We start from the raw sequence: 22694 nt of genomic DNA, 5'->3' as shown, positions 1-22694 counted from the left end.
ATGGATGAGAAAATGCTAATCAAATGAAAAGAAGGAACACAGATGCGTACTATTTAGATTAGGAGAGGGAAATGAGGACCTTTTTCCTAAATAAAGATCTAAACATTCATAAAGTATACACACAAACATATACATAAGTGAATATAACACATTGTGCATGCTTAGGAGCTTGACAAATTCTCTAGCAGAAATGCTACAAATGCTAACTAGAATAACTGCCAATTTACTTAAGGGCAGAAGAAGCCACATAATACTGATGTTGATAAACTCCAGTTAATTGCTTATGAATTTATACATTCAGAAGCAATTTCAGCTTTCTTCTATTAAAATTCAACAAGTAATAAAACAGAATAATGTAAGTTTTTCTTCTTTGTAACTTATTTTCTAATGCCTTAGTTCTAGGTTTAAATTATACTTCTGTAACATCTTCCTTATGTAACATAAAACTGCATAAAATCAATCTAAATATTACTGAAGACAAAAATATAGACTACTCAAATGGGATGCAATATTGCAAGATAAATGTGGAACTTCAGAGGCAAACTTTATTGGAAACTTTTACATTTTTGATACTCAAGTCACCTTACTTCAGTGTCTTGCTTTATGTATAACCAAATTTTATCCAACTAATTATGCATGTTTAGGAAGAACTAATAGACATGAAGAATTTTGCTTACTGAGCATGAGAGTCACAACCACAGTGAGAGTCACAGCCAGTGAGACAGCCCAAAGTTTGTTCAATTTGCAGATCCATATGCAGTGGCAAGGTCCCATGAGGTTCAATGATACTTTCACAAAGTGCTGTCAAATTATGGTAACATGCAAGTCCTTAAAATGCATCTTTCTCATACTCCTTTAAACAGGTAGTAACTAAAAAGAAAATCCCTCTGATACTTTTCCATTAAAATTCTGAAATGACTGAACAACGTCTTGATATCCTCCTCAATAAAGTCGCTGTAGTTCTGAACAGCGAAAGAAAAGCCTCTTTGCTAACTGGAGAACTATTCATCAAACATACTTGTTTATACCTTGCTGTAGTTATGAAACAAATAAAGTACTAAAAAACTGAAAATAATTTAAGAAATGAGTCCCCATCACACAGTTTTCAAGAATTTACAAGAAGGAACATTTTACAGTCTCTACAAAAGTACATAATTGAACATAAACTGGTGGTACGGAGGCAGAAAATATATATTTGAATGAAAAATATTCTTAATGCAGCAATGTATTTCTTATTGTTAAATAATTTTTACCTGACCAGAAATGCATTTGAAGTTAAGAATTATATAACGCAGCGTTTAAAAAAATTACATTAACACCAACAAGCATCTTGCTTTGCCACTCAGAAGCTTTAGTAAGACACATCTGATGATGTGCTTAATGCAACTTGTCCAAATATCCTCAGTGCCTCCATTAACACAAGATTAGTGTTCTAGGGAAGCAGATTCTTTGCTCTGGAAACAGGAATCCATATTGTACAATCCCTCAGAAGAAACAAAATGTAGGAAGTTTCAATATATACATTTCAGTCTCATCTTTAATCAAAAGAAACTCTCTCAGAGCTCTCACAGACACTGAATGGAAACGTGGTACACTATAGTGTATTTCTTTCTCCCTAAGCCAAGATTTAGGCCCAAGGAATTTGTGCAACTGAGTGGAAATGTGATTCCTGTCCATTAACTGCCCAGGGACTACTGAATCTACTCATTTTGTACTTCAAATTACTTAGACTGTGCATTAACCTCACCAGTCCCATGCTTTTAAATGCTTTATTTACTGAGTCCTATCTGTAATCAGCTATTGACATTATTTATTTTTCCCTTATATTAGTACATATAGTTTTGTATTCTATACGTAGTTATTTGTCATTTAATATATTAAAGGAAGCTTAAGACAAACAAAATTCCTCCACCTCTTGGACCTTTTTTGAAAAATTTACTGGATGCTCAATATATATAATATTCAATAGCATGTGAGAATAATTTTTATGCAACTCTGATAGTTAGAAAGATAGATAACTCAATTATTAGATCATCTATCAAAATATTCAGATGTGTAAGAGGCTACTAAAAAGATTGATGACTGAGAAAGTCCACTGATTTTCTAGCCATCATATCCACACATTTGGCTAGACAACATTTTTCGCTGCCTTCACAAGCAAGCTTCATTACCCATCACTCCACTGAAAAGAGTTTATTATGAGGCTGCCATCTTGGCAAGACTATTATTTAGATGATAAATGTTGGGGGAAAAAGTGTGTCTAGATTTTTTTTTTAACATGAGCTTTTTGACAGATAAAACAAACAGCATCTACATTTCTAATTAACTTAAATTTGGCATATACAAATATAGGTCAGTAAAGCTATGATATGCTACTAGATTATCTTCTGTCTGAATCTCGCCCTTAATTTGCAAAATGTAAATTAACTAATTAGAAGAAAAGCAGCATTATTTGTGACAAAATGCTGCTTCTACTTTTTTTGCTTTGTGACATTTACTATCAACTGTAGTCCTTCATTTTAACTTCTAGTAGATGGATAATTATGCTCAAACTAATTTATTAGGCTTTTAGCATTGCAACCCAAATAAAAACTTGAGATTTCTGAAGGCAAAGAAGCACAACAACTGAAACATGCAGCTAAATGACATACTTGCCAGTTTTACTTCATTCACAATAATATGCTCTTAACATATATTGCATGTATACAGGTATGAATATTTTCACTTTCAATGTTCAAGTACCTGACTCAAAGGAAAGTCCCTATTAGTATTCTTGAAATTTCCTTGAAGTCTCTGCATCCCTTCTGTGTGTGATGCACAGTAACAATAATACACTTATGCTCTGTTTATTAGTACTAAAAGTTAAATTTCACTTTAGATGCCTATTACCCTCTTCCATTGTAATTTGAAATGGATTAGACTAGCACATCCAGAGTTAGAAAAAGGAAGAGGGTGCTGATCATTCTTGAGTTTCAGCCCAGCAACTTGGCCTTGTTAAATAAAAAATATATAATAGCTTACAGGGAGGCATTCTTTTTGCTTTGGATTTGTTTTAACTAGTAGTAGGTAGATAAAGAACCAACACTAAAACATACATTGAAAATGTCAGATGTAAATGTCAATTAAAAATTACAAGGAATTCTGAAAGGTAAGGTCTGTGGGGGGTTGACATTCTTTGACATAGTAGAGTGTGTGCAACCAGGCCTTTGGCAAGAATAGCAGGATCTATGCTGTCAGCTCTTATCGTACATAAACTTAGATGCTTGTCTAATCTGAATGAGAAATACCAGGAGAACTCAAGCTGAAGCCTTGCAGTAATATGGAAGGAAGCTGAAAATGCTCTGTCTAAACCATATGAATTTCCTGTGACAAGAAAAAATTTAAGACGGTAGAGAAAAATATAAGAGAAAAATAATGTAAACGAAGACATATACTGCTTCATTTACTATTTTTTAAGTTCAGGATGTAACAATCTAGTCGTGAAAGAGGCTTACATAAGAGCATTAAATTATAATGAAAATCCCTGTTTCATGCCTGTATGAAATACAATACCTAAGGAGAGCAATGCATGAAAATATATACTTAATATCAATCACTCAATTACAAATGATGATATTAATAAAATATAGTATGTTCCTTCTTTGCTTTGACAAAAATTAGTTTTGATACAAAATAAAACAATCTACAATAATCAGCTAAACAATTAACTTATGCTATGCATAAGCCATGGTCTCAGTCAAAATGTCTTCATGCTCTGCTTTCCAACCACATAGCTGAAGAGAGCATGACAGATTTAAACATAATTTATAGCATTATTTTTGAGCTGGAGCAAAAAATATATTTTTCATAAGATACATGTTGATTTTTATACTGTTCATGTGTCATTAAATACAGACAAAAACAATTAATATGAAATGCTATTGGAGATAGGCTGAATGTATCCAGGACATTTGCTAAGTGCAGAGATACACTTCTACATGTGTTTGTGTATGTATATTTGAATGTACACTTGTATCTGTTATTCTTGCAGAAGAACACAGAATTTTATCATCTTCACAAAGTAGACTACTGCATTTTCTACTAGAAAAGTAGTAGAAAATGGCATTTTTCACTGCTTTTGGTTCTCTTGTCTACAAACAAACATATCTTACTCAGTGCTACTAAGGTTAGCAAGTTGGCATAGTAATTAACTTTAAAAAAGTTAATTAGTTTTGAAGAAACTTAATATATAAAGTCCTAAGCAGTAAAAATCACCCTAAACTCTCTCTTCTATCTACATCCACTTTTGTTTAAGATTAATTTAGTAATTCAAGTGGAGCCAGAATGAAGAGAAAAAGGAGCATAGCAAAACACAGCATGTGTGAAAATCTACAAGCATCAGATAGCTAAACAAACCCTAAGTCCCTCAGTGTTGCAGTAAGGTCAAAACCTTTCAGCATTGTACCAATGTGTCAAAATATGTCAACAAACCATCATACTTCAAGAAGAAGAATGACCTTTCAGTTCTTTATGTTTGGGCTGCTTTGGATACTGGGTATGCATGAACAGTTTTCCTAGCCACTTGACAAATGTAACTCCCAAGATTTCTTCCAAGTCTAGTTGTTACAATGGTTTTCAGTTCACCAAAACAATTTTTTAAACCATCTGCAACTGAAGAATACTAAACTTGTTAATAGAACAAACATCTACAAACCCACAGCAGATCTCCCTCTTCCCCTAAGACCTACAATCAGACATTTATTACTTCAACAGTCTTCACAGTAACCTGTTAAAACCAATTTAAAGAGATGAATAGCAAAAAATGCCTGTAATTCTGATCTCCTGATTCAGACTTTGCTTACATACAATTCATCCTTACTGTCAACTGTAAATGAATTTGAACACAACACTTTTCTCAGAAAAACCTAGGAACACATTATCTGTGTTTGTGTTGTGAAATATAATCCTTGGCATAATTTCTGTTTGCGCTTATATGGATTAAATACCTTTTTATTAATCTACAGGGCTCTATAATTTAATAATTTTACTATGACTTACAGCTATGAACTGAAGCCCCAAGATCAGGCATAATGTACCAATTAACAACACAATGAATTTAGGCTTCCAAAAAGTGTGATTATTATTTCAAAATTACTTACGGGAAACTTAATTTTATTTATTCTTCCAAAAAAGCAGAAGCATAGGACTAAACAATTAGAACGCAAACGAATGGTGGAAGGAATTTAGTACAGAGATGACTTACCATTTTTATTCAAAGAGAACAAGAAATGCTTCTTTTTCACTATGTGAAATTGCCTTTAGTTTAATAACAGTGTCAAATATGACATTTTCCTACGTTTTTCCTCACCTATAGTAAAGTTTCTTCAGCTAATAATGACGTCAAGCTATCTCCTGGGACTCTCTAGAAATTACATTCCAGACTGTACATATGCCTTAGACATGCTTGAAGAAGACAGAAAATGTAAATTGCTGTGTTTGAGTTTAAATCTTACAGCAAGTCACTGAGAGTGCACCAACTAATTACTGTTTGAACCATGTGTTGCTGATCTGTATATCCTTAGAAAACAGCAGTCATGCCTGTCAGCTCTGACTACCAGACTTTTACAGCTAGGACTCCAATTTTTAATTTAAGTTTAAAAAAAGTTATAAAATCAGACATTATGGAGGAAATAAAAAGAAACAGCAACATTCATCTAAACACTAAAATAATTTACAACATGTTTGCAGACCCCATTTTAAAATGCAATCCGTGTAACTTGCTGTTCATGCTCTCCAAATTACCTTTGGTCACACTACCTTTTCAATAGCTTTTATTCTCATAGTTACAATAAATACACCAATGTAGACCAGTGAAAAATGAAAAGCGTAGTATCTACTACTTGGGCACAAAGCAATTATATTCTGTACATGGAGTTTCTTTGTTTACCCAGTGGCAGTGTAAGCTACAGTCTGCTCAGTGGATGCCACCGCTCTGGAGGAATAAACATACTGGTTTATACTTCCCCCTTTCTGGAGGGAAGTATATTAATCACTTTATACTAAGTTTGTCTAGTATATAAAATAGCTCTTTTTCCTAAAACATAACTCTGCAAAATCAATCTGGGAACATGGAAGACCAAACTTGCCTTTACATATTTCTTTCTTATTGAAAAATCTCAATATCTAAACAACATCTTAAATTATAACCGTGCAAATCCACTGACAAGGTACACTTTGTACATTTTTAATGTGAAGCTTAATTTGAAGATGAAGTTGCAGTGCACCACTGCAATTGAAAATTGCTTAACAATACCATTGATGTATGAGCCATAAAAAACCTCACTAAGCTGTCCCTGCAGAACTCAGAGTAATAAAAAGGTGTTCTTCTGCACTGAGGTGAACAGACATGGTTGACTGCATCTAGGGAGCTGTTCTGTTAAATGAGAAAGTGCCATTTCTTTCCTGTCAGTACAGACCAATTTAAGACAGTCACAGATTTAGTTAGCACAAAGTACAGGATTTAATGAAATACACACATAACAGCAAACAAGCCCCAGCTATGTTCAAAGCTTTCAGTCAGATTCTGAATAAAATTCATCTTGCATCTGTGACACATGAGAAAAGAACACAGAAACTTTTCCAGTTTGACTTGCTATTTTTAGATAAGCAATAAAAAAGCTAAACAGAAAAGGTCTAAATCCTCTCACTTTCATTCCCTTTAAAGTATCTAGATTTGTGTTTCTATCCACATAAAACAGGTAATACAGATTTTCTCTTGCATTTCATTTCTGCTTTAAGTTCAACCAACGGATCAGGTTTAAAAAACCCTAAACTATTATTTGAATGTCATATCATCTGTATTGTGAACTCATGCTTGTTGTCCAAATAATTTCTCTTTCAAGAGGAAGGGAGACACAAAGGTGTGGTAAATTGATTGAGAATCTGGTTGTCTTTTGAGAGACCTCTGCACAGACTGATTAAATAATACAAAATTGGTGCAGAGTTTGTGCAGTTACACCTGTGTTCTTTCATATAAATAGTTCCAGAGACCAATGAAAGTTAACTGTCTAACTAACATGCAGCCTAACCTGTCAACATGTGTTCATTAACTCAACTGTCATTATATTAGAAACTACAGTAATTCAGAACTCATTTCAGAAGATGTGGCTCTGTCAGCTTGGCCAAACAGTACCAAAATTAAAACTAACAGGATTTATTCTTTAAAAAATCCCCACAGAAATCTGCCTAATTTCCATAATTAACCTAAATTTTCGATTTAGGGTGTAACTAATCTTACTATGGAGAGTTCTAGTTTCCTTTATATGAATGTAAATTCACTATATTTAAGAATCAACCATTTTGGTAGTTGTTTCCAATACAAACAGCTGCAACAGTAGATAGAGAAAAATCTCAAAACTACTTCCAAAATATGTTTTATTGATCCACGTATCATTCCAGTCTAGCTTTTGCAACATTAAAGATATTTGACTAACAGCACAGTGAGAGATGTTATTCCATTTTTGAAGTTGAATTGTTAATTGGTGCATGTTAAAATTAAAATGAAGTTAGCAACAACTTGGTTTCTTGATAAAAGCATAAGAGAAGTTTCCTTTAGAAATGTCAGATGCAAATGGTACACACTATTCTCAAATGTTTTACACTAAAATGTGGATAGACACTCCATAGCACAAAAAAAGAGACAGAAACTGCAATGGTGATTTTACTAAAAAAGAACAACTGGATCAGTGCCTTCATTCTACCTGTCAATGCAATTTTCACCACATCTCAACTTAGTATCTTTAAGCTCAAGTTACCTGTTTAAAATTAACTTCTTGGAGGTATTCTTCTCTGATACCATAATGGATGCCTTCAAACACACCCTTTACACTCAGAAAGTATTCCTGTACATCTCAGTACATCTAATGGTCTTCCAGCCTGAGCTGCTCCATTTCTTTTACACTGATGTGCAGTTAAGCACTGTTTGCATCACAATCTTTCCTGCTATTCTCACCATTTGCCTAGATATTGTACATACTCAAATTTCTTTCTAAGTTTTATATTCAGTGTTTCACAAATTGTTTTCTACAACTCTTCTATACTATAATATCATCATCCAACAATTGACAGCCTTCCACGTTTTCCATTACCTTGATTCAAGTTTTCCAATTCTCTGCTTTCTGGGACTGTCAAGTAAGAGCAGGTCCTTTTCATATCAATCAAGAATGTTGAGAATAATGCTGCAGAGCATAATTCTACATATTGATGATGTTATTATCAAGATCTGTTTTCCCCTTCTCTGCTGCTTTCGATTGAACCTGCTTTTAAGGTATGGTATTTCCAAAGGTAATGCAAGTTATTTTCACATTCAGCTGAAATACTAATGGTCACCAGACTAGTCTCTGATATTGGCAAACACCCCCTTTCTGTTGCATGTTCACACACTTGTGCCATGTTCTCCACTATCCTTCTCATGGTCTCTTGTGGACACTGAGAAGACTTCTAAATTTTGCTTTAAAAAAATCTGTTATTAAAATTTTAATTTGTCTCACTATCTTGCTTAGGGTTCTAATGTACAGAAAATGGCATTGAAGATGAAGCACTGTGTTTAATATTTTTTTGGGAAAAAATCCTCCAGTGAGGAGGTGTCCAGTACCATGGAAAGATTTATAAATATTCACAATAATGACTTTTAGAACAATAAAGCAAAAGCATTTTAACCATATTTAAAAGAAAATATCTTTACACCAATACCATCAACATGCCACGAAATTCTGTCTAGCACAACTTATTTCCCCCTTTATCCTGAAAATACTTACTACATTTTAAACCTGAAGATAATTGTAATTATTGCTTCAAATGCACAAAAGAAATACTTTATTAATAAATAACCACTGTGAAACAGTACTGTCCTACCTACAATGACAATGAGCAATAATGTCCTTTATACACAAACCCCACTTGGTTAGACTGGGAAGATTTTTTAACAAATTTGTTACTTTGTACATATTCCAAAACATTACAGCAAAATCTTCTAAGTCAGATATTAAAAAACTGACATATAACTTCTGTACCAAAATAACTTACTCTGTCATTTAGCATCACTGTAAAATCACCATATATATTTGCTGCATGTTAGCAATTAACATCTCAATTTTTCATAAATATTTCAGCGCACCAACCTGAAATGCTAATTAATGACATTCAAAATGCCAGATTAGTAACATGTAGAGTCAGTAGTGCTTTATCCAATAACTTATTTTTAAAATGAAGTCCTATTGATCTATAAGGAAAAAGAATAGAAATATACCTGTTCCAGTAGCTCCAAAACTGGTCCTGCAAGTGGGCTTGGTGGCTACTTTCATCACCAAACGAGGCTTTGCTTTCAATCCAGTGAATTATGTGTCCTTCCACAGCTAGGGTGACAGTAGAAAATAAACTGAACTCTAAAAATCACACTCAACAGCCTCTAAGACTGTGTTAGGGAACATTCTGTTTACTCCACAATCAACCACATAATTAATGCTTGCAACTGTGTTACATATTTGTAAAAATTATCTTTCAAATATATATATATAGGGCATTTTAAAAAATACCAGAAAATACTTTTAGCAGATAATCACATGAATTTCAGTTTAATTACACCCTGTTCCAGTCATCTGCATTTATTTTAACACAAAGAGAATGTAAAGAAAAAGAGATTAGACTAAGAAGCAGTTGTATTCTTCTACTACCCTTACTTTGTTGGAAGGTAGCTGTCAGGTAAGAAATTGGAAACTTTTGTTGAATGATAAAAACAGTTAGCTAAGCTGCTAAAGATAGACACTTGCCACCAATCCAGAATGGAAGGTATAAGAAAGGGAAGGAAATTTATACTGGACATGTGTCTGCTTCCTTTCTTTTGTAAAACCAGCAATGTTTAATCAGAAAGAAGTTAGGAGTAAGAAGGCTTATGTGAAAAAATGTGGTTTTGAATTTCTGTTTCTTTCTATGCTTTGGTATTTGCTTTGGTTCATGTCTTTCCTCATTTCTTGCAGGAGTGAACTACTAATATTAATAAAATAATCTTTTTTTTAAAAAAAAGGAATGTCCTCTCTGAAACTGACAATGTAATTTTGCAGAAGAAACAATGAACCTCACTCTAAGAGACCATTCTTTCTCCAAAAAGGTGTTGTTGGGTATTGATGCTGTTGAGCCAGGGATGGGCGAAATGACTCGTATGATTTCAGAAGGCAAACTGAGTGTTTATTCAAAAGCACTTCTCTCTTTTATAGAGAACATCGTGAACATTAATTCCATTGGTCTTAATGTAAAAACATTTCACCTGATTGGTACACTGCTCTTAGGTCAGTGTGGTAGAACATATCTATAAAAATATGAACAGAAAGCAAGATAATAGATTGTTTACATTCCTCTTGGATTTATTCCCAGGCTTAGCCTGGCAGAAATCTTTTTCTTTTTCTCTCTGACTGAACTGAGAATATCCACAGGGTATTATTGCTAACATCTTTAAAAATGTTACCTTTATTTTGAGTGACCTACAATATCTACAACCGTGATGCTTTAGTCTAAATTTCACTTGGACTGAGGTTTTCAGAGAACATGCAAACCTAGAAGCACTACACAGAAAGATTACAAGAGGCTATAGCAGCAAATGATTGACCACAGATGGCAGAATTCCTCAGGGAATCTGGGAAAATAACTCATGAAGTCACCACGCTAAGCTCTACGTGCCACCACTACCTTGCTATCAGTAACCCTGTTAACTGCTGTAGGACTATACTACTATATCCTTCCCCACCCCCAACACCTTTAGACCCCAGGAGACATAACAGCTGAGGTATAATCAGCTCAGAAGCTCTTTCTAAGAAACATCTGCCTTTCCTAGGTATGTACTGCGTCATAAAGAAAAGAATCCAAGGATTGCTATACCTTAGTTCAGAACAGACAACAGATAGAACATGATTTCCTGTAAGTCTCAAGTCATTTAATAATTTGAAAGAAGCAATGCACTATTATTTGAATTGGAGACAAATATATGCAAACGAATTAATGACTATTTTTAACCTTTTTTCTAATAGGGTAACATTACAAAAAGAATTCTTTTGAGTGTTCCCTGGTTTCCCTTCTCAAGAATAAAAAAAAAAAAATAGTTGCTTTTCTAGTTTCCTTTTGATTAGGCTCTGGAATAGGTGGGACATAATCTCATGTTTCTAATATAAAAGTGGCTACCCTTAACATCAAGTATGTACTGTGTTTATTATGGTCCACATTGCTGGGCAATCTTACTAATGTGTACAACTTTCTGAAGAGCAGGTAAAGAAGGAGGCAGGCTCTTTTCACTGGTGTCCAGTAACAAGACCAGTGGCAGTGGGTACACACTTAAACACAGGAGGCTCCACCTGAACATCAGCAACATTTTCACTATGTAGGTGCCTGAGCATAGGCACGTTACTTAGAAAGGTTGTGGATTCTCCCTCCTTGCTGATATTCAAGAGCTGTCACATGGCCGCAAGTCCAGAAAAGGTAGACGAACTTTAACATGACCTTTATACTTACTTTTTTACCTTATTCTTTCTTGCTAATCAGGCTTTTAAAAAACAGTAAAGAACTGCAGAGTTGCATTTGGATGCAAAGTGATGGCAAAAGAATAACTGCACAATGACCTATAGGTGTAATGTAATAATCTTAAGACTACTTTGAACTATTTGGTCTATAAGTAAAAACATTTATAGCTATTTCAGAGTTTAGTTCAGAAGGGCAGTGGGTAGAATACATCAGAGGGAGCAGGGATTTGGGGGTTTTTACTGTTGCTTTTTTCCCCCTTTTTTTTTGAGAATGAGATAAAAACATGCAGCGACTAAAGAAAAAACACTGGGTAATACAATTTAGGATCAAACCTCTCTGACTCAAACTAGAAGTTCTTAAAATTATTCAGTAACTCCTGAAGAGACTTATTTGCAGTACCCTATAATATGCTTCACTTAAGTAGACATAGTATTTTAGCATGAGTACTTCTACACTAAATAATAAAAATTCTTTTAAAAGACTTACCTACTGGCACTTCTAAAATAAAGTCTGGTGTTTTGTCATAACCCTTTGCACGAAGCTGATCTTCAGCTGTACATAGAAAATAAGAACTACTGTTTATAAAACTATTCCATTAAGTAGGCAGCAGCATAATTAATTTCATTCTAAATAAGAGTGCAAGAATTACTAATGCAGTCATACATATCTTTCTTCTGCATACAATGCTGTGTCAGATTAAATGAACCTTTGTAGAAAACCTGAAGCAAGGATATAAAAATGCCTCTTTGTCATCCCTGCATTTTTATGTCTTCATTATAAACATCATTAATTCAAGCTGTCATACACTATTTTATAACCTCCAAATATTCAAAATAAAGAGGTATATTCACGGATTGAAAGAAGAGTCTCTCCACCTTCGGATGTGTTAAGATTAATCCTACCAACACCACAAATGTAGATAAACTATTGCTGTTGCCTTGGTTTTATTTTTAATGTTAGCATAAAGTCATTAAAGAAAAAGAGCAAGAAAATCCTTCTCTCCCACAAATTTATCAAATTAAAGAAGAGTCATAATTTTAGTTTATCTTGTATTCTGGATTTTGTAGAATTTTTCTGATTTCTGAACATAAGAAGATTTAGACATTCTGCTAACATTACATCTACAACTTCATTACTTAAAATTATTAGAGCTGAGTATTTCAAGAAATAATAATGAGTGAGCAAGACAAAACTGCAAAAGGCAAAAGATACTCCCTTCAAAAAAAAAAAAGAAAAAAAAAAGGAAAAAGCCCATGCTACCCCTTAATATTTTTAAACTATTGTCCTTGATTTCTGATACCATTACATTGGTATTTCTGAAACACCATTCTCCATTAGAATTTGGAGTGACCTGGTCATTCAATTCCAGGCATGGCTTTCTGTCTTCACCCAAGCTCAACTAATGGCACTACCTAGTAACAAGTAAGGCTGTGTAGCCCCTTAACACCTACTGGGCTGTTGACATTGCCATGCATCCCATTCGCCTTTCTACATCACCTCTGATTAAAATTAATGGTCCATTTTCACTGTTGGGTAGCTTATTTCCAATCCATTTATCAGGTTAGGACAGTAGTTTCATGGCCAGTGTTCAGAACTCAGTTTTTGAATACTTTGTGCAAATCCTGAAAGGTCAGCAGTTTGAGTCCAAGTAACATTTTAATGACAAGGAAAACATACTAACTTAGAAATCAAAATACTGTAATATTGCCAAAATCAAATCCTCCCACTCTTTTTCATTGAAAAAAATAATTTGGAAGCATTTTATACAGTGAACTAATTCTGAAATTGGGACAGAAGTAAATTTGGAAAGCTGAACATTCATGTCAGTGTAAACTGCAATAGGTGTTTATTCTTTTTGAGTGGTACTATATATATATTTTTTAATTTTGAGATCATTTCCTCACTATTAAAAGACTACACTAAATAGAAGTCTTTGCAATGAGACACTTCATTATCACATGATAAGAGATTATCACTCTTATCACATGATAAGATCATGAAAGACATTTCTAGGATTTGGAGACAGACTTGATTTTTGACTAATTTTTGAAATTTAGATTGTCATGTATACAGATAAATTATGTTAAGGTCAAGAAGGTTCTAATTTAACAGAACCTCTGAATAGAAAGTTTTATGCCATAACATAAAAATAAATTAATGTTCTATGTAATCTTTTAATCCTTATTTTAAAAAACCAACAAAACAACTTTATCCAAATCCAGTTAACTGCAACCTGCTCTTAAATGTTTAAAAAAATCTAGCATAGACAACATGATGTCTCAGCTGAAATTTTGTTCATTTAAGAGCAATAGCAATGGAAAGGTCAGTCTTTTCTTTCACATCTAACAAATGGTAGAACCACAAAATAAGGGAAATGCAACTTAAAAAAACTTACTGAAAGCCAAAACCGATGTAAACACATGTTTCATAGGTCAACATGGCAGGTCTCTGAACTGGAATCTGCATCAGCATTACTTTTAATATTCTTCAGCAGATTATTTTTTCAAGGGTGCCTGATTACTTTAAAAATATTTTCATACTAATTCATGGCTCAGAAAAGAACATATTTTTTGTTTTATATCTGGTTCTAAAGGTCTTCATGTGGTTTCTCCTAGCATTCTGTACTGTGATTAACATTGGAAAACATATTAAAAAACATGTTCATTATTGATGTATCTATCATGTGCAGAAACAGAACTTTGCATTACTATTTCTCTGAGTGTTTTGAAGCTTTATAACTCTGGAAAAGAAATAATTACTGAAACTCCTCACGATCACCATAAAAATTTTGTTTTAAACCATAACACCATCAAAAAGAAGTACTAGCTTTTCAGCCCAGGTACGTTTCACATTGGTCAAGAAACTACAGAGGCAGCATTATGCACCTCAAAAGATCTTTAAACTCCAGCATGGATTAAAAAAATAATTCAGTAACTGCTTGAAAGCCAGCCCACAGCAGTTTTGACAGTTACATTTATAAATCCTCAGGTCTGAAAATTATATGGAAACAGCCCTAATAAGCAGTTTGTCAACAGACACCCCATTAATTTAGATTTTCAACAAAACTGCAGCTTCATCTTTACCATAATGTCACACTCAATCAGAACCATTTAACACATCACTGTTCTTATACTAGCCCTCCTCTGCTGATGCATGAATGAGCTACAACTGCAAATTTAAGATTACAGCAGAAAACACTGATCAGATTTCACAATTTATATCCACTAGTGGGAATTAAATGAGGATAAAGCTCAGTACCTCCCCATATATCTAAAAGCTTTCCTAAAATATTAATGGTAAAGATACAAAAATAAAAATCCTATACAGAACTTAGAAGCTGCTGGCATTTCAGTATGGCGTATGAAGCTGCGAGCCTGTTTTGATAAAACGCTTCTATTGATCACTTTAATCTCAGGCCAAGTGATAAAGACAGGAGAGCTGTGGTTTTGCTGAAAAGAGGACATGGTATATGAACCACTTCTCATGAGGTGTGGATTAATAAAATATAACCCCCATTCGTGTGTATAGGTTTCTAGTCAATTCCAGGGTGAGCCTGAAAGTGTTACTTCTAATCTGTAGGCTTTCAAAGCCAACTGCTGTAGAAACAGACATATTCTGTCCAGAACCTGAAAAGCTGCTTCATGCTCAATACTGAGGCACTTCATATCCACTGTGTCCTTTGACTGTACTTTCCTCTCCTGTACTAGACTCTCTGCTGCTCAGGTGAACACATTTGATACACTGGAATAGTGCACTAATATGGGAACTGCAAAATTCCTGTTTCTTTGAAACGTGTTAAAAAGTAATGGAATTACAAGCCATGTAAATCATAAGCCTTCTTCAAAACAGGAATGAAGTATTATGCAACAAAGACTGAATTTGTAGACCTATGGGAAATACTGGCATCTCTTCTGGTTTTCTGGTGTTTTCTTCAAGCAGTTTTGGAACTAGTTTTCCCAGGAAAACTAGAAAACTAGAAAGGAAAGGTTGTATTGCAAGGGACTTGGTCGGGTTCATCTTGCAGATACTTGGGAAAGTTTTTTTTTAAGAATATCCCAAACACATCTAGGTTCTATCATTTCTAGCTTTGTATTCTAACAAATTAACCCATTCTAGATGCTTTAATTAGATAGCACAAATTTCTTGGAGATAATTTCTAAAGACAAAATTGATGCTTATCCAAAGTTATGAAACAGTAACATTTAAATGTGATTTTTATACTGCTTAAGCTTAAACAAGCCAAATAAAATGATAATTTGTTGGGTTGAGGATCCCTTAGTGAGTCAACCAGTCCATTCCCTTGCATCGTGATGGAATTGATTTCATTATCAGCTTTGATACATGAATGTCAAATCCAGCCTTGAATTTTTCATTGAAGGTAATTCCACAACTTTTCCTGGCAGTTTGTTTTATACTTATTGTTCCTAGAACTGTTTGGTATTTTAACTTGCCATCATCTCTGCAATTACAGCTTAAGCCTTTTACCTGTATTTGTGCTCTTACAGTCAAATAAGAAAACCTACCCCTTCTAATTTTCATACTGTCATTTGCAAGCTTGTATGTGATAGTTAATCCTGTCCTTTTTTCACTTTTCTCTAAAATAAAAGAGCACACTAATTCTGTTCCTTAATCATATGGACAAATCTCTCAAAAAGCTTTGTAACGCTTTCTATCTTCTTAAATTTGTTTAAGGTTTCCAAAATCTTAACCTGATATAGCTTCAGGAGAGATCATAGCTCCAGGTAAACCCAGCAAAATTCACACAAATTTAGTACATTGCTCAACCATTAACAGAAGAGAGCATTTCACTTCACTGTCATCTCATCACATAAGGAATCCAAGATTTAAGAAGTCATTGCTTGTGATCACATTTACAGAATGGATATTTAAACATTAATCTTTGTTTCAATGGCTCTCATGTAAAGAAACATACTGCAGGCTAAAAGAAAAAAATGGAAGTAACTTCCTAACTAATTAATCCTTAAAATAACTTAAAAATTGGGAGTGTAGAAAGAGTAATTGCATTGATTGGGAAGCAGGGGGGCAAAAATTCAGCAGAAACTGCACAGCAAGGTAAATGAGAGAATCTTCTAGCAGTTATTTAATACATAAAGCATTCTGAAGCTAATATTTCATATGCTTCTTCCTAAATCTCATAAGGCCAGGATTATGGCTAATATCTCATGACACCAAAAGTAATACTGCAGCAGATATTAAAGCATTTTTTTCAGCTACTTATTCTATAAAATATTAATTGCAAGCCTGTGCATGTGCTGTATATATAGGGTATTAGGTAACTGAGTTCCTGCTCAGTTCTAAATCAATAAAAGATAACATATATAGCATCAATCATATTTTACTTTTCCTTTACTACCTAATATAAGGCGCATTTGGGCTGAGTTTTGTCCTAGGTAAACAGTTACCAATACCTCTGAAGTTAAGAATTCACTGGATAGCCTCTACTACTGATTCTTACCTATGAAAGAGAGATTTTTTTCCAAAAGCATTTCTCGCAGCAAGACTTCGTGTTCATGCCCAATAGCGCTGATAGCTTCAGGTTAAGAAATGGAATATTACTTTGGAAAAGAAGCAACTTCATAGAAACATCATGAATTTATTTGCCTTCATCTGCATTTCAGAAGTGACCAGTGATTTGAACTCCAAGTTTTGAAAATCCTTGTAGTAATTTTTAGAAGCATACACAACTTTGCATAAATCAGATTATTGTACCAACAGCATACACTTTATGGAATTAAAACCCATTTGACCATATTTATTCAGTATATTTAAGGGCAGTATTTCAATTTTTTCTTTACTGTTTATTCTTCTAAATATAAAAGAAAGTGTGATCCTAAAACATGCAGTAAAATACCTTTAAAGTTGCACTTTATTGACTCCAATTCTCCAATCCAGCAAAGGATGAAACAAACTGGTTTTCATTCTTTATATCCTGAAATTGATAGGTACTACATTCATCTGAAACATCTTACTGTAAAAAAAACATCCTTTTAATTGATTTTTCAGAAGCATGAACTAATGTCAGGGAAGGATGAAATCATATTTTATAGTGAAGTCCTTTTCACTTCACTGACAGCTTGTTGATCCAATGTGCTATTCCTTGCAATATGTAAAAAAATCACCATATTAAATATTTTTAATGTATCCTCCTGGAGGTCAAAGTTCTATTCTGGAAGCTTTTAAGAAGAATCCTATGGAACAATATGATAAAAGATCTTACGTTAAAAGCAGTTAAGCACCAAATTCTGTTAAAGTAACTTCTTAAAACTTAAACTACAGATCATCTTGCCATTACTGTTAATTACTTAACTTATATAAACCCTTCACACTGAACAGCAAAAAAATAATTCTATGGAATCACTTCATTTGTACATAAAGCTTATATCAATTGAAACTATGTATTTTGTTAAACTCTATTAGCAATTTCAGAACAAAAGGGACAAATGAAGAATGGCAAAAAGGTAACAAAAATACCACAAACAGAATTTACTATGCATCACAAGCAAAAACACTTAGTCTATAATAATACCTGTTATTGATGCATGGCAATGACCATGGGGCAAAACTTGTAAATAACATCACAAGCCATTTTCTACTCATGCAATCTAGAAGTCTAGTTTCCCGTAAGCATCTGAACTATTACTGAAAAATAGCCTCTTGGCATTTACAAAGAGGTTGACTTCATACTTTGGGCCATGCATATACAATTAGATAGTTATATTTAAAATCAATATGCAATTCTTCAGAAGACATTATGCTTTTAAAACCTTAACTTTAAATTGATTTTTAACTATTTTATGCGCCTCCAAATTAACATCTAATTCAGCAACATACTTGCTGTAATGCACTCACACAGCTTAGTATTAAACTTTTCTGTACCAAAATGGAATTGAAAAACTCCCCATTACTCTCATTGAGATCACTGCATATTCAACAACCGATTTGAGCCAGAATATAAGGAGGATATAAAAATCTTTTCTAAACTGCAGGCAAATAAGTCTTAAAAATGGTTCATAATTCTACAAATGTATTTTTTTTACTTTTAAACATGGCACTTTCATAAGACTACAGCCAGATTGCTCATCCAAAAAACACTAATCTTAAAATTCTGGATATGAAAACCAGTGATCAATAATCCTTTAAAATGTGTGGCTTGTTAGATTAATCCACTTTCAGAGAACTTTGTTTAATCGTGAAGATAATCTCAATGAATATTTAAAATTACAATTAAAAGCACAAAATACAAAGACAATTAGAACTCTATCCTGCTGCTGTTAAAATCAATGAGGGTAGGGCTGAGGATGTAGTAGACACAAGTGTTTCTAGCAGAAAGTATTTTTAAGGAGCGACAATCACTTGCATCACAACTACACAAAGTACTGTTTTTCATTAATAACTAAACATCACTGCAGCTTTCCTATCTTGCACCTGTACAGTGAAAGCAAGATTTCCCCCCATACTGCATGCAGAGATTCATGCAAGGATTCTCTAGGACTTGGGAAGGAACTGCCTTACTAGCCTGCTCAGTGATAGCAGGCCATGATTTTTTTGACCACAGACTGCAACAGAAGAGCTGCTCCTCCAGGATTTTATTAAAATAGATTTGGGTTCTTAGTGATCATTCCTACCAAACTACAATCTTAGTCCGGAACACTCAGTGCCACGTGGAATTCCCTCAGTGCACACACCGTAGAGCTTTCTAATTAACTATTTCAACACTACAAAAAAAAATTCCCTGAAAATTCAGGATATATAAGTTTTTTTTACTACAGCTAAATCTCCTTTAAGAAGAAGAGAAAATAAAAGAACTGCACTGGAGTGGCAGATGGGAGTTTAAAAATACTAACAGGTCAATCACACCTGAACTGCTGTTGAAAAAATTTCAGTTACAACTCATATTCATAACAAAGCAAAGCCATAACGTTGAACACTATGTATGAAACGTATTAATTTCATCACAGAATAACTGAGATTGGAAGGTATCTCCAGAGATCATCTAGTCCAACTCCACCAGTCAAAGCATGGTCACTTAGTCTTAAGCAAAAACCAGATATGCATTTCAACTAATCAAAACCAAAGAGGTTCAGTCAGGCATATGAACGTGTAACCAGCAAACTGACATCTGCCCATGGTCCATCTGATTTTTGTTAGTTAAGAGAAAGCTCTGCAGTGACCCTCTAGCTGACTGAATATAAAAGAGAGGAGTATGAAATGTGTTTTGTGAAGCAGAACTTTATGTCAGGTTAAAGCTAGACACATCTCTTCCACACAGTCTAAGCTCATCAATTGTGCACCTAAAATTTTATGGGAAAGGATACTGTTTGATGCAGTCCACCAGTGGTCCATAACAACAGTCATTCACAGTACACTGCAGACAAATAAGAGAAGTAGTATACTGATAGGCAACTACAAAACCATTATAGTTAAAGAGTATCTTAAAAACAGTAATTACTTTTCCTCAAAAAGGCTATCAGATGCTGTTCAGATTTAATCACAGAAAACAAAACCTGTATGCTTTTATTCACTATAAAAGCAAGCTATTAAAAAGTGAAATGCTCCCCTCAAAAATATTGCACTGCCATTTATAGTGCACTCTGACCTCACTGATAGTTTATGATGACAGTAATTAAATGAGGTTTAAAATCTTTTACTCTGCTAGGCATATAACAGAATTGCCACAGGAAAAAAAAAAAAAAAAACAAACCAAACAAAACAAGTGTGATTAATACCTGATAGACTTGATTTGCTAGCACTCCATCTGGAATCTGAGAAGGGTCCCGTAGCATGCTATTTATAAGAGTTTTGGAGGCTACAGAAATAAAAATTAAAAAAAACATACAAAAAGCCTGTTAGCTCAGTTACACTTTATGAATAAAAACACTGATGATATTAATAATTTTGAAAATTATCCACCCAGCAAATACAAACTTACAAATTCGTAAGTACTTACCCATTCTGATACAATTATCTCTAAATTCTTGAAACACCCAAAGATTTTATTAGCCCAAGGTGAAAGCAAGCTCTTATTTACTTAGTTCTACTGTACAGTTTGTGCTTTAGATACAGCTTCTAAGAAAACTGCTTAGCATACAGTAAGTGTAACTCAAAACAACCTTCATATCCTATTAGAAGATATGTAAAAATTCTAAACAGCCTTTAAGAAACTTTTTAAGGACTTCAATTTATTAGTTTCCAAATTCAAGTATTTACTTACTCAGTGTTGACACATTTTTCTGAGTGCATTTAAGAGCTGGGAAAAGGCTTTCTCTGCTTTTTTGAAATGTACAAATGTAAGTCAAAAGAAATAAGAAGCTAATTTTAGCACCTATTATTTTTTTTATTTACTGATATTGATACTACAATGAAAAAATAATGTAAAACAGGAGATACCGTTAGTTTATTTTCAATACAGTCTTAGTAATCCTTGGCATTGTTTCCTTTCCATGTGCTTAGGCTGGGTACTTGCAAATACCAGTTAATTACTAATAGCAGTGGAAAGACTTTATTTTAGAAAAATAGCTTCTAAAAACATCAAATATTTTAAAATTTCTCAGAGAAAAGTCAACACTGCACATGCTGCCTCTGTCCTGGGAACAACCTCTGATGGATCTCAGCTGGTGGTGTATTTACATCATTGAATCCTTATGTGTAGATCAGGTTTGAGACTAGAAGGGTTCCCCACTTGGCCACAGATTTCCTGCATGACTTCAGAGTAATTCCTTTAACCTGTGCGTGCTTCAATCCTGTAAACAAAATGAAAAACTACTCTTTTCCTGTTCTTCATCTGTTTTGCCCTAACTCAGAGCCAAAGCTTTGTCATGGTCTTCGGTAACTGAACCAAAAGACACAGGTGACACTGTGAAAAGGATTGACAGAGCCTGTGACACGAAGGGATCTTCCATATAGAAAGCAATGCTGCTGTCAATGGATGCGTGTAAGCGCCTACCTGAAAGTAAAGGAGACTGGCATTGTAATCTAATCCTCAAGCTACCTCTTAAAAGCCTTACATTCAGGTGGACGTAGCATTTGCAAGAAAATAATTTATTTAGGAAAATATACCACACGAGGCAAAGGAATACAAGCCCCTGAATGAGTTTAAAGGCTTTACAAGAGCTACAAAGAGCTATAACCACAGGCAGGAGTAAAAGTTTGTGCAAATATTTTTAATGACAATGATTTCCACCAAGTAAAAACACATCCAGAAGCAACATACCACATTACATCTATGTATCTTATTACTCTAATATGAAATAAATGTTAATTTTATAAGTTAATACTAAGAATAAATAGGCATTTTACCCTAGCCTTTGTATGCTGTTAAAAATACATGTTTTACTTAGTATAAAAACTTTGAAAATGAAAAACAAAAGGCAGTGTGCATATGTACATTACTAACACTAAAAATTAAAACAATAACCATTTTACACTTGGTAGAAACAATATACAAGTAACAGCTTGCCAATAGAGAGGTTGATAGAATGGTAAAATAATGAAGAGTGTAACAGAGAATTCACTGCTTTGAAGGGCTACTGATCCAGATACTGACTATGAAAAATTAAGTATTTTTATGACTAATCAAACTCCAGAAAAACACCACAGATTTGCATTTTGGAAATGTTTAACTGAACACTGTTTTGAGTAATGAGCTATAGGTGCAAAATAAATTTCCTCTATTTCTGAGACTGTCAACTTCAGTTTCTCAATTCTGGTTACCAGATATTCTATTCTTTACCTCTATCAGAGTAATAATGAATTTACATACTGAATTTTATATTAGGCTGATGTCACACTAGTTCTAATAGCTGTTACACTATGCTTCTAAAAGAAAAGATATCAAACAGAACTGATTACTATACTAGCTTTGAATTTATTATCTTTTTTCTTATATAAACATTATCTGCTTATGTAACATCCTGGAAAATTGAAAAAAATTCACCCCCATATTCTTATCAGCTTTGCATTATCTATGCACCTAAGGTAAGGTACCTTCAACTGCAATTACTGTTTTAAGAAAGCCAGTTACTGTAGTGGCAGCATCCCAAAAAGGCTGACTGTATAGAAACTGAAATGGCATAGAAGTGCTAAGGTTTTTATGTGAACAAAAATGCCAGTCAGAAAATAACGTTTATTGA

The 22694-nt window shown here is 33.7% G+C and overlaps 1 protein-coding gene across 5 annotated transcripts in view; it reads right to left on the bottom strand.

Annotated features, from left to right (window-relative positions):
* Nucleotides 1-22694, bottom strand: part of CDIN1 (CDAN1 interacting nuclease 1) — a 123852-nt gene that overhangs the window by 52575 nt on the left and 48583 nt on the right. For 4 of the 5 annotated variants that reach the window (XM_068193041.1, XM_068193039.1, XM_068193043.1 and 1 more), the window contains 5 exons: nt 20292-20371; nt 19881-19930; nt 17021-17088; nt 12031-12096; nt 9287-9392 (listed from right to left, as the gene is read on the bottom strand). In XM_068193041.1, the coding sequence (XP_068049142.1) occupies nt 9287-9392; nt 12031-12096; nt 17021-17088; nt 19881-19930; nt 20292-20371 (370 nt within the window). The remainder of the gene's footprint in view (nt 1-9286; nt 9393-12030; nt 12097-17020; nt 17089-19880; nt 19931-20291; nt 20372-22694) is intronic. The other variant, XM_068193044.1, reaches the window with a different exon arrangement.

This window comes from Anomalospiza imberbis, chromosome 6 (genome assembly GCF_031753505.1).
Source record: "Anomalospiza imberbis isolate Cuckoo-Finch-1a 21T00152 chromosome 6, ASM3175350v1, whole genome shotgun sequence".
NCBI classification, from domain to species: Eukaryota; Metazoa; Chordata; class Aves; order Passeriformes; family Viduidae; genus Anomalospiza; species Anomalospiza imberbis.
This window is presented reverse-complemented; position numbering and strand designations above follow the sequence as displayed.